Below are 22,029 nucleotides of genomic sequence, written 5' to 3'. Positions count from 1 at the left end.
CAACTTGTCTATTTCAGTTCTGTTTCTATGCTTTTATTTTGTAGTAACGAACATGCTTAGGGGAAATGTATCACAGTAAAAGTATACATTTTGTTCAGGAAATGTAGTGGAGTAAAAGTCTGCTGAAATATAAAGACTCAAGTAATGTACAGATACTACCAAAAATACTTAAGTACTGTACTTAAGTATTTTTACTTCGTTACATTACAACACTGCCTTTAAATGCACACCTCTGCTCACTATACATTTTCTATAAATGTATAAAGTTGATGTGTTTCTGGTCTTACTGAGCGACTATACGCCGCAATTTCAATTCCGAAAAGAGCATAGCATATGTACGCTGTCGACGTGTTTTTAGCAAGATCCATGTATTCGCTATGAGACGGCTAGGTATGCTAACTCTGCTTAGCTGCATGACAGCCACGCAGAATCACGTTTTACAACGCTCACAGGTGATTCCAAACAATTTGTCTATTTTCTTTGTTGCAGTAATTCGAGACCTTGTACTAAATTGTGTCTTACCGTAATTTCTGTTTTGAGGTTGATGTGGTTTGAAGGGCTGCTGCTAGTAGGACTGAATGATGCCCATAACTTAGGGGATAAAGGGGTTGATTTTAAACCGTGTGCAATGAGCAAGCGCAGTAACGTTAAGTCCTTGTTAAAAAGTGGCATTGGAAATGTGAGATCGACAATGTGTAAGTAAAGAATACTATTAGAAATTATAATGTTAGGTAAAATGTACTCTATCAAAATCTATAATGTTTATACATGTTCACAAAATGGGAAATTATAGTATGTATAACTATATTTATAGTATATAACCATTATTAATAGTATTCCTGGTCATACTTTATAGACATAATAACATGTTTTCTATATAATGCGGTTATAAGACTTGATGCCATGATTTAAATTTGTAGTAAAACTACCACAAATTGCATTGTCTTTAGTAACCATACATTAACCATGATATTTGGAGTAAAACTATGGTAATACACTTTTAATGTAATAAAACCACGGTACGTTTGAAAAGGATTTTAGAAACCATATCAAACAACTAAAATAAATATTATTTAATCTTATATTTAAATTACACGTTGCTACTTTGTATCTTAAAAAAACTGATTTTCAATGTAACTATATCTGTATTGACATAAGTGCTGATGTTCCTGCTAATACACCAAAATAAAAAAAAAACAGATTTTCACTTATAATTTCAAAGCCAGTCTGCACTCGTCACGTCAGTTCTGTTTTTCTCTGGTCTATTCATTCATCAGCGTGAGGGATGTTGGAAAAACACCACCGGTCAACAGTGAAAGAGTGAGCGAGTGCAAAATAACGCTTTTGTTTACTGTGTTCGAGTGCAGACAGGGGGAGCACGTGCTTTTACACACCAGAGTCACATTTAGTTTCATTTCAGTGCCGTGTGCAAAGCGAGTGACAAACTTTTGCATTAACACCTCGTTGAATTGATAAATAAAGCATATCTAACAACAAGCATTTGCAGAAAATGTATTTATTATAAAGTAGCGTTAGTCCAAAATCTTTAATAACACATACGTTTAGGAATGCGCAGTATATTAACATGCTACTTTTTGGAGCGTGACAACAAGGAAATTCCTTCACGCATTAAATTATTTCATCTCGTAAACAGATTCTCATTAATATTCAGTGGCGTGGACATGGAAGCTATATATAACCGTATAAACACATTTCTCACACATATTTTGTCACATTGTTCTAACGGGGTGGGCGTGGTGGTTCTTGATTGTTCGATGGTTTGCTCCCATGAATGAGTAACGCCGTGTGCATGCTCTGGTGGGCGTGCTTTTGCGCTCGTCCCGCACCCTGGGATGTATAAAAGCACAACAGTGTGAACTGACTGGTATCACAATTAAGTGAAGCGATACAGCAAAGAAGTCTTCGGGAATTTTACGGATATTCGTGAGGGAAAATGGATCCTTGTGATTGCTCAAAGAGTAAGTACTTCGTGCTTCATCTAGATCCATATATTCGTTGTATTGTTTTTTAAAATTAAAAACATTTACGTTTTTCTCTCTACAATGTTTTAAATGGTTTCTTCATTTGTGTAATCTCTTTGCAGCTGGAACTTGCAACTGCGGTGCCACCTGCAAGTGTACTAACTGCCAGTGTACAACCTGCAAGAAGAGTAAGTTGTTTTACATTTAATGACGGAGACTGTGTTAACCATTTATGTTTCTACGTTTTAACTAATTTAATCTTTAATTTCTGTTATAGGTTGCTGTTCTTGCTGCCCATCTGGCTGCAGTAAGTGCGCCTCAGGCTGCGTATGTAAGGGCAATTCCTGTGACTCCAGCTGTTGTCAATGAGGAGGTCAACGCGGCGTTTCCTACAATGTGAACCTTGTCATCGTCGTGCATTGCCTTATTAATGATGTCTTTTACGAGATGATAAATTGCCTCCAGTTACTGTCAAATCTGTTTCACTGATTTGTACTGCTATAAAAGAATTTCTCTTGATGGATGCTCTTTATAAATGTAACCTTTCGCACTGTCTCAAATATATAAATGTAAGCAGTTCTTGGCGTGTTGTAGCTTCATTTCAATGCGTGTCAGTCCTTGAAAAGTGATAAGTGCGTGCAGGTTGGCATACCTACACCACATTCTTAGACATAAGTCTTCCGTGTAGACTGTGATAAACATCAAGAGACCCAGTTCTAATACACTTAAACATATGAACAATTTACAACCTTAAAATTACTATTTTCGTTAAAGGGTATTCTTTAAAGTTAAGAGTTTTGTGACTGACGAGCCCAAGATATTAGCTGCGCTTAAGTTGTGCACAGATTTGTGAATAAAGTTCGACAGACTCGCAAGGGCTTCTGGGAAAACCTTTTTGAACCAATGAGCGCTCGCGCTGTATGGAACCCGGGATTTCACGAGGTGGATGTGTTTAGCACTGAAGCAAAACTAGAGATTGTCTTTTACGTGTTTTAAGGATTTACATTCAGTGAGGTAGGTCGTAATATTTTCGTTGACTAATAACTAGTTAAAAGCTAGTTAGTTGTGGTCGCATTTGACGGGAGTTTGTTTGCAACGCGGTGCTGTCAGCACCTCATGTGATGTTAGCTTACTAGCGAGTACCATTCATTTTACTAATGCTATTGTTTATAGTTAAGTTATATTTTTTACTGTAAGCTAAGTAGTGATGTTGAACATTGCATCGTTGTTTAAAACGAACCTTCATTATAAAACTTTCGATTCGATAGTATCTGGTGTTTTATTCATTGGTTGTGTTCATGTCACAAGTCTCAGACATCACACATTTATCATGACAACTGTAATTGTCACCAGATAATAAAGTAAGTATGTAATAAAGTCACTACTCTCCATAAAGTAACTGTTATAAAAGTTTAGCATTGTAAGAAGGTTTTGTAAAATTGTAGTAAAAATGTTTTAGTTTCGTTTTTCCTTTGTTTTGATGACAGATGTGGCTAATATCAGTTGACACTTTTGCTTTTGACAGACTCTTTTAGCCATTATTTCATGATATGAATTATGTCATGTAACAATTTGCTTCTATTATTTTATAGCATTTCTTACAATATATACCTTTTCAAAGCAGCGTTGCATTAATGTCAGTGTCTTTAGACCCAAGTTTATAGAAAGCAAAAAAGCTTTATAAAATGGTCACGAATTGAAAAGAAATACCTTGAGAGGAATTAGACCTGGTTGAGCCCTTTCTTCTCTGGCAATAAATTGATGTCAATGATATATTGCTTGCGTATGTTAGATATGTATGACACACGTAATGTATATTAAATAATGTGTGGTTATCTTCATCTCATAACCTCAGGACAATATTTGTTTCATAAATTTACTGCAGGGATGTGGTCTTTCAGAAACTATAAACTCCGAAAGGTTTGTTGTAGTAGCAAGCAATAACTGTAGTATGTAACTAGTATAGTAACTGGAAATTAAGATGACTATTATAGTAGTTTATAAGAGAAGGATATATTATGAAGGATATATTATTAATGATATGCATAACTTCAATGTAATACCATTCTTGTTGCTTCAGGTAGAACAGGGGCTGAATATGGATGGTGAGGGTTTTGGAGAGCTCCTGCAGCAGGCAGAACAACTTGCTGCAGAAACTGAAGCCGTTTCCGAGTTGCCTCATGTTGAGCGAAATCTGCAGGAAATCCAGCAAGCAGGAGAGCGCTTACGTTCCCGCACTCTCACCAGAACCTCCCAAGACACAGCTGACGTAAAAGCGTAAGTTGTCATTGTGTTAAGTTATGTGTATTTTTACAGTCGTGGCCTAATGGTTAGAGAGACGGACTCGTGACCAGAAGGTTGTCGGTTCGATTCCCAGGGCCGGCGGGTGACGACTGAGGTGCCCCTGAGCAAGGCACCTTACCCCTACTTGCTCCCCGGGCGCTGCAGTGATAGCTGCCCACTGCTCCGGGTGTACGTGTGTTCACTACTTGCTGTGCGTGTGTTCACTACTCTCTGGATGGGTTAAATGCAGAGGTCACATTTCGGGTATGGGTCACCATATCTGACAAATAGGTCACTTCACTTCACTTTTTTATAGATTACATTATTTTTGTGTGTTTTTTGTCCAATGAATTGCATTCAAAATACAAGTTTAGTGAGGCAATGAGACATCATTGACTCTTTAGGGCAAAATGGTTACAGATCCACCACCACCATGATGCAGTGTCAACCAGATACTGGCGCTGAATTTTATATTATGTTGTGTTAACACGTTATCAATAATCCAGTATATTGACAATACGGGTATATTATTGTGATGTCCCTGTTTGAGTCATGGTGCTATTTAGAGCTTTTCTGTACTTTTTAATTTCAGCTCCATCCTCTTGGGCTCTCGGGGACTTGACATCTTCCATATCTCCCAGCGTCTTGAGAGCCTCAGTGCAGCCACTACATTTGAACCTCTTGAGCCAGTCAAGGACACTGATATTCAGGTTAGTTCAGCTTCATTAGTGTGGGAGGTGATATTTCCGTTGCTCTTTAATTGGGTCCTCCCTCTTTCATACCTCATATTTTATATCTCTCGCATCCATTGAGCTACAGCGAGCAGTAGTAGCAGCTGCTTGAACAATAACATCTGCTTATATTAAAGTTCTCTTGTTATCTGGATGCATTTTGGACATGCTGTGGTTTATTTTTCATGTTGTATGCGTGGCATAGTTTAGCACAGATTGTTCTGGTGGGGAAAATCTGTTGACAAATAGATGAATCTAAAATGAATGGAAAGAAGCCATGTCATTAATAATGTTAAGAATTTTGGTTCTGAGAGTTTGCCAGAAACTTGTGGTTATAAAGTACAGTAAGTTCCTTCCTTTTGAGGTTTTTTGAAGGCATCACTTGTGTTTAGAATTTATTGATTTCTGTTTGAGAGCTTTACTCCTTTGTTCTTTTAGTTTTATGTTTTAAGAACGTAAGTAAAATAAGGATCCAGTTTTGATATTCTATCTAGTTTAATATAGATTTTTTTTCTTTCTTATGAGCACCTGTAGATAAAATGTCAGTGTATTTTGTATATTGTAAGTCATAGAATAATATAAATATCCTTTTGCTGAGGCCAACATCTGTAAACTGTCTTCGTAACGGTTCATCTGTTCAATGCACGTTAATACATTGCTTGCATACTGTATTGCTTTTTGCGAAAAGATATTAGAGAAAACCTCATCTAATCTGGGATTACTTTTTTAATGTTTATTTTAACCAAATAATATTGAGAGAGTACCCTTTTTGTGAATATTATTAAATAACATTGAACTGGATGCTACTCTTATTCTTATTTCTGCAGTTGTCATACCTTTGTGTATACCCGGTTGTTATTTGTTGAATTGGGCAAAAGCCTTTGTGGAGGCTGGCTCCTAAAGAAACAGCCTTTTGGAAATTATATAATGCATATTGTGGGTTGGATTATAATTGACATAGCCAATTATGGGCAAGCCGTGAGTTTGCTGTAGCAATCAGTGTGTGGTTATTGAACTCAGCTCTGAATGCATCTGTAAGCGAAAGGCTGGCCTGATGGCCACGAGAAGTGACGTGGCAAAACATAAGCCAGACAAATAACCGCGTGATTCATCTGCCTTTTCTGTTTCCTAGAATGCATATTTAAGGCCAAACAATGCAATAATACTGTCAACAGCGTTACTCTTCAGTCTAGTGATATTACTAAAAGCTGCCACAGTAAATTTAGAGAAATATATATGAATAATTTTTGGAAAGGGTGTTTGCTGATGCCACACGGGGGTAGTTACGCCCCCCAGTGGTTGTTTGTGACACAAACAAATTGTTGAATTAATATATACAAATTGGCATTCACAGAGCATTGAAAGGTAAATATACACAACACAGGAGGTCTTAAAAGGGTGATGCGTTTGATGACAGCATTATGATGCCACATGTGTAGGGAATTATGAGCTCATCATGGCCAGGAATCACTGATGAAAGCTGGAAACCCTTAAAGACTCAATGTTGAAGTGTTGTGGCTTATAGGCAATTTATACGTACTAATGAAAGTTAACTAACATTAATTTTAAATTGAAGTTTCAAATTTAATGACTGGACCAAAATTATTGCAATCTTTTCTTGCAAGCATTCCCGAATTACCACCTGACAATACAATAACAACTAGAAAATTGTGGTTCATGCTTTGTTGTAAACTATATGCTATTGGCTATTCTTTTTGTTGGTTTGGTTGTTGTATGTTGTCTACACTAGTGGTTCTCAATTGTTTGTCTGTTTTGATTGATTTACAGTCAGTAGATAATAAACAAACTTCTAAACAAAACCATACTTAAAGATCATCAATATAGATAGAACTGTACATCTCATACGGTACATTAACATTTATTAAGGATGAGAAAAAGCTTTCCATATCACTATTTTAAACTCCAGTCATCATATTGTATGGTAAACAAAATACTTGTCTGCTGACTGTCTTAAAATTATTCAGATCTATATTTTCCCATTTTAAAAATGTCTAGGAGACAAGGCTATTTCTGTAGGATATCAGCTAGCCTGTTCTGGAAGATCAATAAAATCAGCTTCATTTTAGTAGCTTTATTTTTGTTGTTATTTTCATTTTTTCAGACCACATGACCAAATATCTCACAACCACACCCATCTGAAGCTTGTGTGAGTGATGAACAATGTCCTGTTGAATTGCTTCATGTTGACTCATCGAATCATGTAGTGATCCACTGGCTTTTTGTTTCCCGAAGGTTCGAAGCAACCCACCCCCAACCATCTTTTCCTCTGCTCATCTTCTTTCTTGCACTCTAACTGTCTGTCTCTCGCTCACTGTTTTTTGTCAGATATATTTTCTTGCGGTGGGCCTGCCAGAGTGCGGCTCAGCTCTTACTGGAAGTGCACTTACTGCCTGGCACTTTCCTCACCTCCCTCCCTGCCTGTGTATGTGTGTGGTTGATCTCGGTAGCGTTTTTCTGTACAACTTAGACTCTAGGGTTTAAGAGGTTTAAAATCTTCATTTTACTGTTTAACTTGTGCATCTTCTCTTTTATTTATTATCATCTTTATTTTCATAATGTATGGCATCTTTCTGTGTTACGTCTCCCTCAGATCGCTCTGTCGATATGACGTTAGGCATTGCATTAAAGCCGCTGTATGCAACATAGCAGGTGGCACGTTTAGAAATGCACCGTTACAATTGCGCGTTCTTCCAGATGTGTGTGTAGATTGTACATTGGATACATTGCGCTCGCTCCATAAGGCTGTCGAGCTTCCTGCCTGAAGACAAAGGAAATATACGCTGCTGATGAGGCGTAGTCTCTCTTCTCGCTTTCTGCATTTGTGTGTGTGGGCAACCGCGCAACCTTCTGCAGTTTAAAACCCACATGTATGAATACTTCTCGGATCAAAACTGTTTTTATCTTACATATATTTTATGTAATACTAAAGTGATGGAGAGAATGGAAGAGATGCACTTAAGGGTTCGACTAATTGCAATTTTTCAGCAAATGGCAAAAATATCTATTTTTCTCTTTAACTTATGCTTACTTTCATCTGCATTTCATCTCTCTGTTGCTCTCTTTCGATCACACTCCTTTCTCATAGCAGTGTTTCGTCCAAGCATACACATTGAGAAATGCAAGATAAGTGTAAATGGCTCTACATGTTGGATTCTGCTCTCTGGTCAGTGGACTCCCCTCATTAACTAAACATGACTTTTAAGAGGATTATTAGCCCAGTTTCTGGACAGGATGTCGAAAGCCATCAGGAGAGTGGGGGGAAAATCCATTACCATAATTGCATTGCGCTAGAGGAGGAGGAAAAAGGAAGGATGCGGAGATGTTTAAAAAAGGAAGAAATGAGTGTGAGTGAAAGAGGAGGCTGGCAGGGATGCTGGAGGAGAGAAACGGGAGGAGGGGTGGACGGCTGATAAAGAACGGCACATGGCTAAGGGTGAATAATGACTTCTCCTTGAATTCCCCCCGTGTCTGCGGACGGACTTGGTACGCTCCGCCTCCTACAATAAAGCAGCCCACAGTAACCCTGCTCGTGGCTCATATGTAGGTTCAGACCACTGGGCCACCGTGGGGTAAAGAGTGCATGTGGCAGACCGTGTGTAGGCCCTCTGGTAAGGGAGGTCAGAAAACGCCCCAGAAATGCACTGGCTCGCTGGTCCAGAGGAAGATGACAGGGTACAGGCGCACTCCTCCAAGCTACTTTCACCCTCCTGCAGGTTAAGCCACATCATAAGTGAGTATCACATACACACACGCATTTCAACATGCATTCGACCCGCTCGCACCTCCACGCATGAAATGCACAAACTACGCCTTTGTCAAGCAGTTCATCCCAGGAGACGAGACTGTCGCCTTCTCCAAAGAGATGATGAAGATGGCGAGGAGGAAGATGATGAACAGGATGAAGGCTCTCACACAGGAAGTGGTGGGGTTAGGGTGGGGTTCCTTCACTCAATTGTTCAGAAGTAAAGGAATAAGAGGCATGTCTATAGATATTCTGTATTGTTGCGTAAGATGTGGAGAGGGGTATTTTATTACAAATCAAATCACGTGTATTTAGTTTGTGCGTGTATGGCTGTTTTTTGTTCATTTTGTGCGTTCGATGCCAGGCTGTCATTTTTCTTCTATATATTATTGTACGTTTGCATTACATTACGTGTAATTGCAATCTGTTCAGTGCATCGCATTATACCAATAAGAGTCGTTTGGAGATCATTTTCAAAAAGGTGTATGCCTTGTAACTATGTACAGTATGAATTCTGTGTATTTGCATTCTTGTATAAGATGATCTTATTGAATAGCTTTATATTGCTCAGCATGCTGCAAAATGCACATCATTTCTATCCAAATCAGATTTTCAGGATATTGGCTGTGTGTCTTGAATATTCCAGAAACCTCCCTTTAATCGTATAAGTTAGAGAAACCTCTTCTTTCAACCTATGTGATCTGCACTTTGTCTAGCTGAGTTTTTTCTTCAGTCACGCATTTGTTTCACCAGAGAATATCTGCATCTATGCGTACTACACGTTCATTGGTCCAAAAAACATATCTCATCTCTTTTGATAACGTAATTGATAACGCGTAGAAATGGCAAATGTGGTGACGTACTTTACGGTGTGTAATAAGCATGATCTCAGTTAAGGCATGAACCAAATCACTCTGTGTAAAACGTGTTCCTTTTGTCAGCCGGTGGCTTTCAGAGAGACCGTGGATGCCTTAAGGGGGCGCTGCTCTGTATCTAATGATTGGAGGCACAGTGACAGGGCAAGAAATAGAAGCAAAGACTAAAAATTAGACCTTTCATTGACAATGTACAAATTGTAAGCAGTTGGCCTCTGCGCCTCAACCCCACCCCTCGCCGCTTGATTCTCCATCTCTGTCACTTCTACTTGCTTATTCAGATGTGTCATTTAGATGTCACGTTCCTCCAATCAGAATAAATCAATCCTCATTTACAGCTGTCAGTCAGGGTAGATGGGGTGATGGGGGTCTTGTAGATTGGGGGAGCGAAGAAAAAGAGAGAGCAGTCATGGGGGGGGAGGGGTGGGCAGGCTTCAACTTGGTAGAGGAGGGCGTGAATAGTGATCGGTGGACGAAAAATGTAACGATTTTCAAGTATGAAGTTGTGGATTCGCAATGCAATGTTTAGAAGATTTCTCAGAGCGAGGAATGGGTTTTTCTGGTTTGATTTTTGAACAAAGATGTGGTATTTGATACAGAGTAGGAATCAATATGTGATTGATGCTTTTTTAATGCTGATCACTGCTGCCAAGATTTTATATTTCATGGGTTGTGGTTTCCAGTTCAAAGGTCGCGTTTCTTTAACCCTTCAATAGTTTTCTGTGGTCTGATGATCCTGGAAACCCAAAAGAACCAGCATCCCCTACCTACCCTTCCATCAGATACGTGTACCACTCCCTATCCCAACCCCCACTTAGTGTGTGTTGCGTATCATTCCAGTGACTTCTTTCTGCTCTGTGTTTAATAAAAATAAATGCGGGTGTGTCCTCTACCCATATGCGCATCAAGTACAAGTGTATTAGCGTATCTATTCGTTGCATAGAATTCTGTCAGATAGTTCCAAACGTATCCTGTGTGAGGCTACTGATGTGTGCATTTTCCATCTGTGATGAAACGAAAATGACATTGTAGGCAGGAAAGAGCCAGTGCATTGAAAGACACAGCGAACGATGGCTTATAATGGGGTAGACGCAGCTGTTCGTGATTTGAAGTAACGTTTTACCCAGTTGTGTAACTGGGTGTATTAGTGTAAAATAAGGGTGGTCCGAAAGTCTGTGGGTGAATTTGGAGAGCCCTCCATGAACTTTTGGTGGTGCATGGGTGTCTCAAATACGCAGTACTTTTAGATCACTCTAGAACGTAGCATTCCAAGTCTAGAGCCGCCATTTTGGGCGAGCAGTTAATGATAGCAATTCTCCATCTCTGGCCTGTGGCGCTTTCGTCTTGGAGGAAGTATGGAGGGAAGGAGAGAGAGAGGGAGGGCGTATGCTCTGAATGCAGAAAAGGGGAAAGTAGGTTGCAGCGTGTTTAACCTCCATGACATGTCTCTCGTTGCAGGGCTTTCTGAAGAACGAGAGAGACAATGCACTGTTATCAGCCATCGAGGAGTCACGCCGCAGGGTAAGTGTCTTCCCTCACCTCTCTATATCCATTTACATCCATTTATTCATGTATCATTTCATCTGTCAGACCATCTCCTGTCCTGCTGCACTTCTCCACACACCATCCCATGCTGAAATGTGTTTTTAACAGCGTAACGTAACTTCAGCGCACTACGTCCCAAATTGCGCAGTCATTTCCATTCTACGCAGTTCATCTGACGGTTCCTGTAAACCATCTCTTTCCTCATAACAGACAGGTCGAGGGTTACCGCAGGTTGTAGCTCTCTGTAGTTTCAGATCAGTGTCCTCATTCCCCCTTATTGCCTCTTCAGTTGTCAGAGAGGTAAAACAGGCCCTTTTCACCTGTTATTATCCCTCGCTCTCTCAGCAGCAGAGAGACGCCCTTTGCCAGATCAGTATCCTCTCATGTAGGAAGACTTTCTGAGTACAGATGATAATTTCCTCACAGAAGCGTTATCCTCACAATGCGTGATAAAATGTGTTTGGTGAAGTTCATTTGTCAAGTTTCTCTCTCTCTCTCTCTCTCTCTCTCTCTCTCTCTCTCTCTCTCTCTCTCTCTCTCTCTCGCTCTCTCGCTCTCTCGCTCTCTCGCTCTCTTATATATTAAAATATACCATACCTACATTCAAATAACATATTTCATATTATTTGACTAAAACTTGCACTATACATCATTTTGGTAAAGTTATTTAAATTATATTAAATTAAATTACCGTAAAATTATTCAGTTACTGTAAACCATTGCGATCACGAGTGAGAACAACAAATAAAATGGTTAGACAAAGGGGGCGGATCCCCTGACAGATTAGTTTAAGACAGGACTAGGCCTTGAAGGTATAGTCCACCCCACCCAAAAATGAAACTTCTGTTGTTCCAAACCTGTATAAATTTCTATGTTCTGTTGAACACAACGAAAGATTATTGTTAGAACTTGCTCATTTATGTTAGCAACTGAGATTTCTGGTGCACCATTGACTACCATAGTAGGAAATTTTTTATATTTGTTTCTTTTCCCTGTTAAACAGAAAAAAGATATTTTGAAGAATTTAGGAAAACACAGTTCTGGGGCACCTTTGGCTACCATTTTTTACCACCCCAGAAATATCAGTTTCTAACATTCTTCTAAATATCTTTCTTTGTGTTGAACAGAAGAACAAAGAAATGTATACAGGTTTGCAACAACTTGAGGGTGAGTAAATCATGACAGAATTTCCATTTAGGACTGGAGTCTCCCTTTAAATTAGGATATTTAGGTTGTTTTTTAAAAAAGACTTTAAAAAACAAACATTACTGTATGCATCTTGAGACGAAACAATCACACTGCTATATTTTAAGGTGTCATTGCAAGTTGTTTTCGATCAAGACACCTCTAACATTTCAGTTAGTCTGGGACTAGTCTTAAACCCTATCTGGGAAACCGCCCCTAAAAGGTTTTTTCAGCAGAATCGTCCAAGATACAGGTGGTTCCTTTGAAAATGCTGTACTGTATGAGACAATCTTTCCTTCAGCACATGAACCCAAAGTACTCCATACCCCCCCCAAATCAACCTGTGCTGATATATCTCATTCTCCTCCATTATGTGCCATTCCAGAATCATCTCTTCCTCTAGAGTTCAGAAGCCTTTTTAATTAGAAAGCTCTCAATTATCACACGTCGATCCATCGGGACCTTGTAAAATAGACAAAACGTCTTCAGATTCAATCAGGGTACGGGCTAATTCGGTAGTAGGCGTGAAGGCAGACCCAGATAGCGGCACAGTTTCATTAGAAGGGCCTCCATGCAACCAGGCGTTAGCGGGCCAGACCCAGTTTGTGGTTTCTCTTGTTCCTTGTCCCGAGGAGAGACTGTTGAGGTGGGATAGGGGGATGGGTGAAGATCGTTGTGCCTGTTAGGGCTGTTCAGGCACAGTGTGCTTCCATATCCAGTTTGCTGCCTTCTCGCACCACTAGCTATTTTTAATGCGTCACATGTTGGGTAACCTATATATTCACAGAAGGGTTTGTAGTGTCTTGTTTTTTGCGCACGGTCCATATCATTTTGTTTTCTTCATGTGATTCAGACCCCTGTCTTCCATGTTATTCACGCTGTCGCTCTGTCTCGCAGACGTTTCTGTTGGCGGAGGAGTACCACAGAGACTCCATGTTGGTGCAGTGGGAGCAGGTGAAGCAGAGAGTCTTGCACACCCTGCTGGGAGCTGGAGAAGATGCACTGGACTTCAGCCAGGAAGTGGAGGTCTGAGGAACAAACCCGACACGCTGAACATAACACAGAACACACATGTGATAATATGAGAGAACACACTTATTTTACAAGTCGTTGCGATGAAGCACAAACGTTCCCATTTAACATAAGGAGCATGAGCATGTGTTCAGATCCGTTGGCTCGATACACGAAGCCTGTGGCTACGTGGGGCCTGGATCTCGGCATCTGTGAAATCTAATCTGCCGAGCACTTTACAGACAAGCTTTTAGTTCTTTTCCGACAAGAACATTTAGACCTGATAATGTTAAATAATCGTAGAAGATAACAGTCTTACAAATGGATCTTAAATTGGAATTGTGTTATCTTAGCACCACCAGCTTCACCAAATTGAATTGCAAAAATATTGATTATTTTAAAAACGTTTCAAACTGCCCAAGGTCTCTACTAGGTGTATCTGTGTAAGCATGTGTTTGGAATGTGTTTACAATATATATAAATATTCCTATATATTCCTGTTTTGGAAAATATGGTATATTTAAATCAAAACTTTTAAATGCCTTAGCTTGAATGAAAAAATATACTTCTACATGTCCAGTGGCTGGTGTTTGTTCATTTGTTAATGGCGTTCAATTTTTTATTATTTAAACTATTTCAAGACTTTGTGGAAAACATACCATATATAATGGACATTATATATGAAAAATCTGTCAAAATAACAGTAATTCTGTAAAATTACAGTGTAGACATTAAAAGAATTAGTATATCTGCATTTGTCTTATGGTGTGACAGCAAAAAAAGAAAAAAAAAACTAACAATGAAGATAAATCTCTCTTATGCTCTTTTATATTATAAATGTGAATAATTAATAATATAAAATTCTATATTATTAACCGTTTGTTTTCTGCATTTTTACTGTGTCACACCATTAGGATGCATGTATGGTATTTGTCAAGTCCCCATTTATCTTTGTTGTCAACATTTCGAGAGTTAGGCAAGAAAGATGGATAAATAAACCATCAAACATTGAGGATGACAAGCTCTCCTGCTGAATAATATATACAAAAAACATGCATGTTTTATTTTTTGTGTCCTCAAGTAAAACAATAGTCTGTCTACACTATACACTGTCAGTCTTTTTTAAAAAGACAAATCTCAGAACATGCGTTTGTTAAAGTCTGCCTTTTGTTGTTCTACAAAGGATGCAAGTGTTTTGCTTGTGTGTATTTGGGCACTCATGTTTGTATGCTCTAGGAGATTTTTGACTGCTGTCCTGTTACTTTAATTATTAAACAGCAGTTAAATTTTCCATGTGTGACCTGCTGTTCACTTCCTATGCCAGGAGCTCGCTCTCCCCTGGACCACCACCTGGGTCGTCACTCCCCATCACATAGTCACGCAGACCTCAATGGTTTCTTACCCTGCTGTTCACAGAATTTGACTGCCCAAGCGTGTGTGTAATTGAGAGCGGGTGTTGCTTATGCGTGTGTTTTTAAGATCTCCCCAATTCGATTCAAGAACCGTATGCTTTATGAATTTCGAATTTTCCTTTGTGAAACATTTTTCTTAAATAAAAAAAGAATAAAATCTTGGTCATATGTAGGATGTGAGTTGTGCGTGTGTATAATGTGTGTGGGTATACTGTGCGCTCTCAAGCGTTAGTTATGTTCTTCACAATAGCTTCACGCTACATTGGTCGGTGCATTTAGATTTAACCCAACTCTCCGAGATAAACGGAGGACTTGTCAAGCCCTCACTTAAAAGACACACTCGTACTCCTACACGTTATTACTCTTGTGCTGTGTAGACGTTGTTTGTGCTGTAACCAAACTGTTGATGTGTGTTCACCCCACAGCCGAGTTTCGTGAGCGAGGTGGGCGTTCCTGGACGAAGTGCACTTGACAGTGTTGAAGTTGCCTATAGCAGACAGGTTTGTAAAAAACACTGATGTTCAACACACACAAACACAGAGTGATTATTGTATTATATTCATCTCTTCTCTCAAGGATCTGTAGTTGTTTTGAGACATTTCGAAGATTACTTGTCTTAGTATGGAAGCGTTTTTCTTTGAAAATGTAGCATATTTCAAAATATTTTTACAATATTGTCGCAGACATCAAATGTGGATGGACTAATATAGAAATTTTGGATTATTTTACTTTATGGCTGCTAACTTGTGTGCTGCCTAATGCAAAATAAATAACATTTCATTATGAATAAATATAATTATACATTTTTAAAAATGATAACACTTTAGTTGTATTTGTTCAAATGTAAATGTATTAGCTAGCACGAAGTAACAATGCATTTATTAATTTTTTTTCAAAGGTTAGTTAATGCCACTACAATTGTTTATTTGTCAGATACCACTTTTGTTATTAAAATGTGTTGTAAAATGATGGAATTAACATAAACTAATAGTAATAAATGTTGTAGAAGTATTATTCATGATTACACTTCATGTTAGTTAATGCATTAACTAATGTTAACAAATACAACCTTATTGTAAAGTGTTACCTAAATCATTTAAGCAATATATATTATATAATGTTTTATGACAAAAAAAGATAGCTTTTCAGTAATTTTACTGAAATTGAAAAAAATAAACAGTATAAGTGATTTGAAATCGAGTAAGCCCTGATATTGTCTGACAGAACAGTATATATACTATATTATAGATTCAGACTAATACAGATGCATCCAGTGTTTTCTTGTATATAATACATGTATGTAAATCACACGCTCTAGCTCACTCCTGCCTGGTTAGCGAGACATGAGAATAAATGGGTCGTGTTTTGTGAGCCAAGCTCAGTTGATTCAAGAGATTGATTAGCTGGAGCGAAACATGATGGGTTAGCTCCCAATCTATCCACAAAGGGGAGGGCTGTCTCTCACTGTCTCTTCTTTTGTTCTCCTTTTTTGTCTGATCTCTCAATTGCCCTCGTGTTTTCCATTTCATAATGTGTCGCCACATCGCCTGCGGAGTCATCTTCCTGGTCTTTGCGCTCTTTATCGAAGACCTTCTAAATGTTTTTATCGTCTTTTTTTTGTTCTTCATCATCCATCACTTCACCTCCAGATCATAGCTGTCCATCCAACTCTCCAGACCTCAGACCTATATGCCATTCAGCCTTTCTCAGTGTTTCTCTTCTTCCTTTAGATCTACATCTTCAACGAGAAGATTGTCAATGGACATCTTCAGCCCAATCTGGGTGATTTCTGTGCCTCGGTTGCCGAAGGCCTCGATGATAAGGTATGTCGTGGTCTGCCTCTGTCTGACATCCAGTGTTTTAGTTTCAGACTCTGTTGTAGTTTGATTTTTTACAAAGGTGGTAATCATGATTTTCTTAGTGGTATTTTTACGTGTTTGTAGAATGTGGCGGACATGTGGCTCATGGTGAAGCAAATGACAGATGTTCTGTTGGTGCCGGCAAAGGACACACTGAAGAGTCGAGTGTCTGTGGACATGCAGATGGCCTTCGTTCGACAGGCCCTGCAGTACCTGGAGAACAGGTGAGACGAAAAGGACAAAATATGGAGAGATGTTTGAAGAAAACAGTCTATTTAGTGTTTACTACCCCAAACAGCTTATTTATGTATAAAATAATTTGGTCATTTTAAATAAATGAAAAATATGTTTTAAATGCAGAATCCTCTGTCTCCCACTGTTGCATCTGGTTAGGACAAACAACGTGATAAAGATACCTTTTACACATGTTCTGTGTCAGTTGTTGTAGTGCTTTGAAAGGAAGGGGTGTATTGAGCCATTGGTTGCAAATCGCATACCCGACCGCTAGATGCTGCTAAATTTCATGCTTCAAATTTCCTTCAACCGGGGGTCCGCGGTGGGACTGCAAGGGGTCCGCTAATTACTGTTTACTCACAGGCAACTTTTTGTTAAAAATGTAAAGCATGGGTACAGAAATATTACTACCAATTACAATATTACTACTGTTAATTTTCGTGTAACAGCTGCTACGATGCTGGTCCACGAGAAAGACAACTGAGCTCAGAATTATAAAATAGCGGTGTGTTCTGCAACAGAAAAAAAAGAATGACACTTACTAAAACGGCCTGATTATACAACAGAATGCATAAAATCTGTACTGATTTCTTTCACATCCAGAGACAACCCCTACCTCCACTAGAATAGTCTTTGTGCCATTACGGTCAGTCATCTCGTTGAAGCCTTAATAAAAACTAAGGTTCAAATAAATGTTTAATTGTCCATCTCGCAGTAAAATGAAAATGTTTGATGCTGCAAAAAATAATACACAAAAACAAAAATAATACACAGAAAAGTATTTAGCCTTTGTGCAACAATAACATAATAGTGGTAATGTAATGTCTTAACATAATATTGCTGTGACAATAAGGGTTGTTTCTATTTAAAGCTCCGTTTACACATTTAGTTTAATGGGGTCCCTGCTCCATGCATCTCTCATCTAAGGGGTCCTTGCCCCGAAAAACATTGAAGACCCCTGTACTAGACCTTTAATTGTAATTCTTGTGTCTTTTTTCTGCAGCTATAAAAATTACACCATGGTCACTGTATTTGGAAACCTGCATCAGGCTCAGCTGGGAGGAGTGCCTGGCACTTATCAGCTTGTTTGCAGCTTCCTGAACATCAAGCTACCGACCCAACTGCCAGGCATGCAGGTACCACAGCCACATGGCACGGACAAGCTATTTTATGAAGTGACTTGCTCTGAATATGGCTCAGCAGAGGGCCAATAAGTTAGTTTTGACTTCAAGTAAAAAGTGGGTACACACCATGTTACCTGAATGCAAACGTTTGTGCAACAGGACGGCGAAATAGAGGGACATCCCGTGTGGGCTCTGATTTATTTCTGCCTCCGTTGTGGAGACCTGTTGGCTGTCATGCAGGTGGTGAACAGGGCACAGCATCAACTCGGCGACTTTAAAATCTGGTTCCAGGAGTACATGAACAGCCCTGACCGACGGTGAGAACGCAAATACACACGGCAAAAACTAGATCACATCCTATGAGGACGATTCCTTTCTCTGTCTTCTGTGCACTTGACCTAGCTTGATCTTTCTTACTCTGCCACACATAAATTTGTTTAATCTACGTGCTTAATACTTCAGACGGGTGGGATTTTTATGTAGTGATACAGTGTGTTGTTGTACTCAGTCTTTCTCCAGCTACAGAAAATAAACTACGGCTTCATTACCGGCGTGGGCTGAGGAACAGTGCAGATCCGTACAAGCGTGCTGTCTACTGCCTCATCGGTAAATGCGACATCGCTGACAACCACGGAGAGGTGGCGGATAAAACAGAAGATTACCTTTGGCTCAAGGTGAGAGACGACTTGTCGTCCCGTTAGTTAGGTTAGGTTAGGTTAGGTTAGGTTAGGTTAGGTTAGGTTAACTAGATAGATAGACCCATGTATTACATTTGATGCACTTTTTTTTAAACACACAAATGCAAGTTACGTACACAGAAAGTGTGTTTGATCAAGGTCAGCCAACGCAATAATAGTCAAAAAGTAATTTGTTCAGGCAACCCATCGATTGGTTGATTTTGAAAATATGAATAATTGATTTTGTTGTGCATCATTTATACACAAAACACCACAGCCTTTCAGTCACTTTTGATTTCTCTTAGATGTGCTGACGGTTTTGCAGTTCATTTGTGTGTTTGACCAACGACTGAGCTGTTCAGAAAAGTTAATCTGAATGGATCTAGCATTGACGCAGCTGCTCGCCGTTTTGAGCCGTGTCTTGTGTCTCTTCCAGCTGAATCAAGTGTGTTTTGATGAAGATGGCAGCAGTTCTCCTCAGGACAGAATGACTCTGGCCCAACTGCAGAAACAACTATTGGAGGACTATGGTGAGATGCACAAGACTTTATTATGTACAATGAAACATATTGAAGTTTTAGTAGCTGAATTGCTCAAATTACATACGTTTTTTCACAATATTTATTTCAAAAACATATTTTTGTTTTAATTTGCTCAGAAATATTTAAAAATGGCTTCGGGTCCTTTTTTTATTGACACAAGAGCATTCTATGTTAAAGGGACAGTTCACCCCAAAATATAAATTCCGTCATCATTTATTCACCGTCATCTGGTGCAAAACCTGTATATGACTCTTTCTTCTTTGGAACACAAATGAAGATATTTTGAGATTTTTTGTGTCCATGCAATAGAAGTCTATGGGGGCAATGATTCCAAACATCTTCTTTTGCGGAAAAAAGGATATCTTGTGGGTTTGGAATGACATGACAGTGAATAAAATAAATGATTAACGGATTTTCCTTCTTGGGTGAACTATCCCTTTAATCTGACAAACTGGCATAGTCATTTACTTATGATTAACTGGGAACCAACGCTAGTGAGTAATATTAGTTACAAAATTCCTCAACGTTTGTCGCAGTATGTGTAAAGTCATTTCTAAATGAGTCAGACTTGGGTCAATTCATTTTACGGAGCCAATCAATTATCCCGTTTATCTGTTGATTTACTTCAGTCCTACAGGAAGAGAATTAAATGGTGTCTGAAAGAGCAGGAAGTTTGTCAGTATGCAAAACCCAGCCATTCAGTCTCTGCCAGTGTGCCTGGCCCAGATAAAAGTGCATGTCATTGTGCTGTTTTCTCAAGGCTTAAACTTCTCCTCGCCCGATTTTGAAAAGGCATCCGCTTATTTTTTTCCACCTGCCTGATGAGTAAGTCTTATCTCACCCGCACTCCTGCAGTACACCACATTAAAGACTCATTCTGTCTCGCTGATAAGACTCCTTCACTCCCAGCTGCGCTGCCATTACGCTCCTTGCAAAGTCGCAGCGGGTCTTTTCAGCGTCAGTTTTAACGGCAGTTTAAATGAGAGGGGGATTATTTCATCTCATGCAAATGGAAATGAAACAGCCTATTTAAGCACTTCACAGCTGAGGAAGATTTATGTGGCACCCATTCCTCGCTTAAAGAAGCATTCAGATTCCTTAAATTACAAATCCATCCCATTTGCGTGTTGTACATACTGTATGTGATTTATATTATTCTACAAGTGGTTAAAGCTCGTGAATGTGTTTGCAAACTGTTAAGAACACTGTTTTAATTGTTTTCAGGTGAGTCTCATTTCTCGGCAAGCCACCAGCCCTTCCTGTACTTCCAGGTACTTTTCTTGACTGCGCAGTTCGAAGCGGCCATAGCGTTCCTCTTTCGGGTGGAACGTCTGCGCAGCCATGCCGTCCATGTGGCTTTGGTGCTGTACGAACTCAAACTCCTCCTTAAATCATCGGGCCAGAGCGCACAGCTTTGTAAGTTACAATGGTCAATATCTGGACATTTGGGAAGGGTTCAGTTTTCACTCCAGTCAATTGGATTCATTCATAAATGATCTTGTTAAAAAGACTGTGATTTGTTGCTCTCAGTGAGTCAGGAGGCTGGAGATCCACCAATGGTGCGACGGCTTAACTTCATCCGACTCCTGATGCTCTACACCCGCAAGTTTGAGTCCACTGACCCACGGGAGGCTCTTCAGTATTTCTACTTCCTTCGGTATGCTGGTCCTTACATCATTGTGGGGTCACATGGGGTAACATACTGAAATTTGTTCCCACATACTCAGGAACAAATGTATAGTACAATGCAATGTAAGTCGCTTTGGATAAAAGCGTCTGCCAAATGCATAAATGTAAATGCAAAAATAGCTGATCTCAAATCAGTCGCCTCTATTAGCAGCTTTAGATGCATGAATCCGTTCTTCAGCTTCTTTTATGATTGGCAGCTGAACCTGAAGTCATTTCAGTTTCTCTGAAAGTACTAAACCGAAGTCCCTCTCGGAGAAAAGATTAATATGTCATGAATAACTCGGAACCTTCCACGAATGATTCATGAATAATTGAACCCGTTTCGTGCATGCTGAAAATGCGTTGCTAACACACCCCTTTGTTTTAAGAGACCTCACAGCCGTGGTTACAAAAAGGGAACAGTTGATCTTCTAAAAGCCTTTTTATCTTCCAGTTTGTGAGCGTACCACAAAGTGAACACATTCGGCCACAGTCCGTAGTGTTTTCATGCTACAACTGCCGTAATTACCACACAGCTCCAATTATTGATCTGCTCTTCTCTGATTGGCCACAGGAACGAGAAGGACAGTCAAGGAGAAAACATGTTCATGCGCTGCGTCAGCGAGCTGGTCATCGAGAGTCGCGAGGTAAGAAACGTGAACGAACTTATGGAAGGAAGAGTGAATTAGTGCATTGTTTCTCATTTCTGTCAATGTTTAACTATCTCATTAGTTTGAAATGCTTCTTGGAAGACTCGAAAAGGATGGAAGCAGAAAGGTGGGCATGTTTTCTTTCTACACTTACTACACCTTTTTTCACTGTGCTGTTTTAGCATAAAACGTTCTATTGTCTCAAACGACACGGTCTTCTTATTCATTCTCAACGCAACACAATTGTGCATTCAAAGTTGTGCTCGCCTTTAAATGATGTTTGTGTGAATCCCTTCAGCCTGGCGTGATTGATAAGTTTGCCGGAGACACGCGAGCCATCATTACTAAGGTGGCCTCAGAGGCCGAGAACAAGGGTTTGTTTGAGGAGGCCGTCAGACTGTACGAATTAGCCAAGGTAAGCTAAGCTACGTCGTGACATGACATTGGGTTTTTTACTCTGGAAGTAAAGAGTAGAGGTTTACCTTATG

At 39.4% G+C, this 22,029-nt stretch overlaps 2 protein-coding genes across 6 annotated transcripts in view; both read left to right on the top strand.

The window, feature by feature from the left end:
* nup93 (nucleoporin 93) overlaps positions 1-22,029 on the top strand; it is a 32,390-nt gene that overhangs the window by 9,204 nt on the left and 1,157 nt on the right. Inside the window, exons 1-17 of one of the 5 annotated variants that reach the window (XM_057347921.1) lie at positions 673-695; positions 4,063-4,259; positions 4,858-4,975; positions 11,093-11,155; positions 13,262-13,390; positions 15,213-15,287; positions 16,518-16,610; positions 16,731-16,870; positions 17,884-18,016; positions 18,164-18,321; positions 18,513-18,678; positions 19,118-19,211; positions 20,448-20,639; positions 20,754-20,880; positions 21,466-21,538; positions 21,624-21,668; positions 21,840-21,956. In XM_057347921.1, the coding sequence (XP_057203904.1) occupies positions 4,081-4,259; positions 4,858-4,975; positions 11,093-11,155; positions 13,262-13,390; positions 15,213-15,287; positions 16,518-16,610; positions 16,731-16,870; positions 17,884-18,016; positions 18,164-18,321; positions 18,513-18,678; positions 19,118-19,211; positions 20,448-20,639; positions 20,754-20,880; positions 21,466-21,538; positions 21,624-21,668; positions 21,840-21,956 (1,902 nt within the window). In that variant the 5' untranslated portion in view covers positions 673-695; positions 4,063-4,080. Of the gene's footprint in view, positions 1-672; positions 696-2,674; positions 3,001-4,062; positions 4,260-4,359; positions 4,530-4,857; positions 4,976-8,552; positions 8,748-11,092; positions 11,156-13,261; positions 13,391-15,212; positions 15,288-16,517; positions 16,611-16,730; positions 16,871-17,883; positions 18,017-18,163; positions 18,322-18,512; positions 18,679-19,117; positions 19,212-20,447; positions 20,640-20,753; positions 20,881-21,465; positions 21,539-21,623; positions 21,669-21,839; positions 21,957-22,029 lie in introns of those variants that run through there. The other 4 variants (XM_057347919.1, XM_057347922.1, XM_057347920.1 and 1 more) reach the window with 4 other exon arrangements.
* On the top strand, positions 1,847-2,561 carry LOC130562723 (metallothionein). Its single transcript, XM_057347934.1, has 3 exons — positions 1,847-1,979; positions 2,105-2,170; positions 2,260-2,561. The coding sequence occupies exons 1-3, from the start codon at positions 1,955-1,957 to the stop codon at positions 2,349-2,351; spliced, it is 183 nt and encodes a 60-aa protein (XP_057203917.1). The 5' UTR covers positions 1,847-1,954; the 3' UTR covers positions 2,352-2,561.

This window comes from Triplophysa rosa, linkage group LG12 (assembly GCF_024868665.1).
Source record: "Triplophysa rosa linkage group LG12, Trosa_1v2, whole genome shotgun sequence".
Taxonomy (NCBI): domain Eukaryota; kingdom Metazoa; phylum Chordata; class Actinopteri; order Cypriniformes; family Nemacheilidae; genus Triplophysa; species Triplophysa rosa.
Note: the sequence above shows the minus strand (reverse complement) of the source record. Positions and strands in the feature narration are given on the sequence as shown.

What these genes read in the sequence shown, in the direction of transcription:
- LOC130562723 (XM_057347934.1), top strand. Translation starts at nt 1,955, where the DNA reads ATGGATCCTTGTGATTGCTCAAAGA. An exon ending in TCCTTGTGATTGCTCAAAGA is followed by an intron (nt 1,980 to 2,104) that starts GTAAGTACTTCG and finishes ATCTCTTTGCAG; the next exon opens with CTGGAACTTGCAACTGCGGT. An exon ending in GTGTACAACCTGCAAGAAGA is followed by an intron (nt 2,171 to 2,259) that starts GTAAGTTGTTTT and finishes TTTCTGTTATAG; the next exon opens with GTTGCTGTTCTTGCTGCCCA.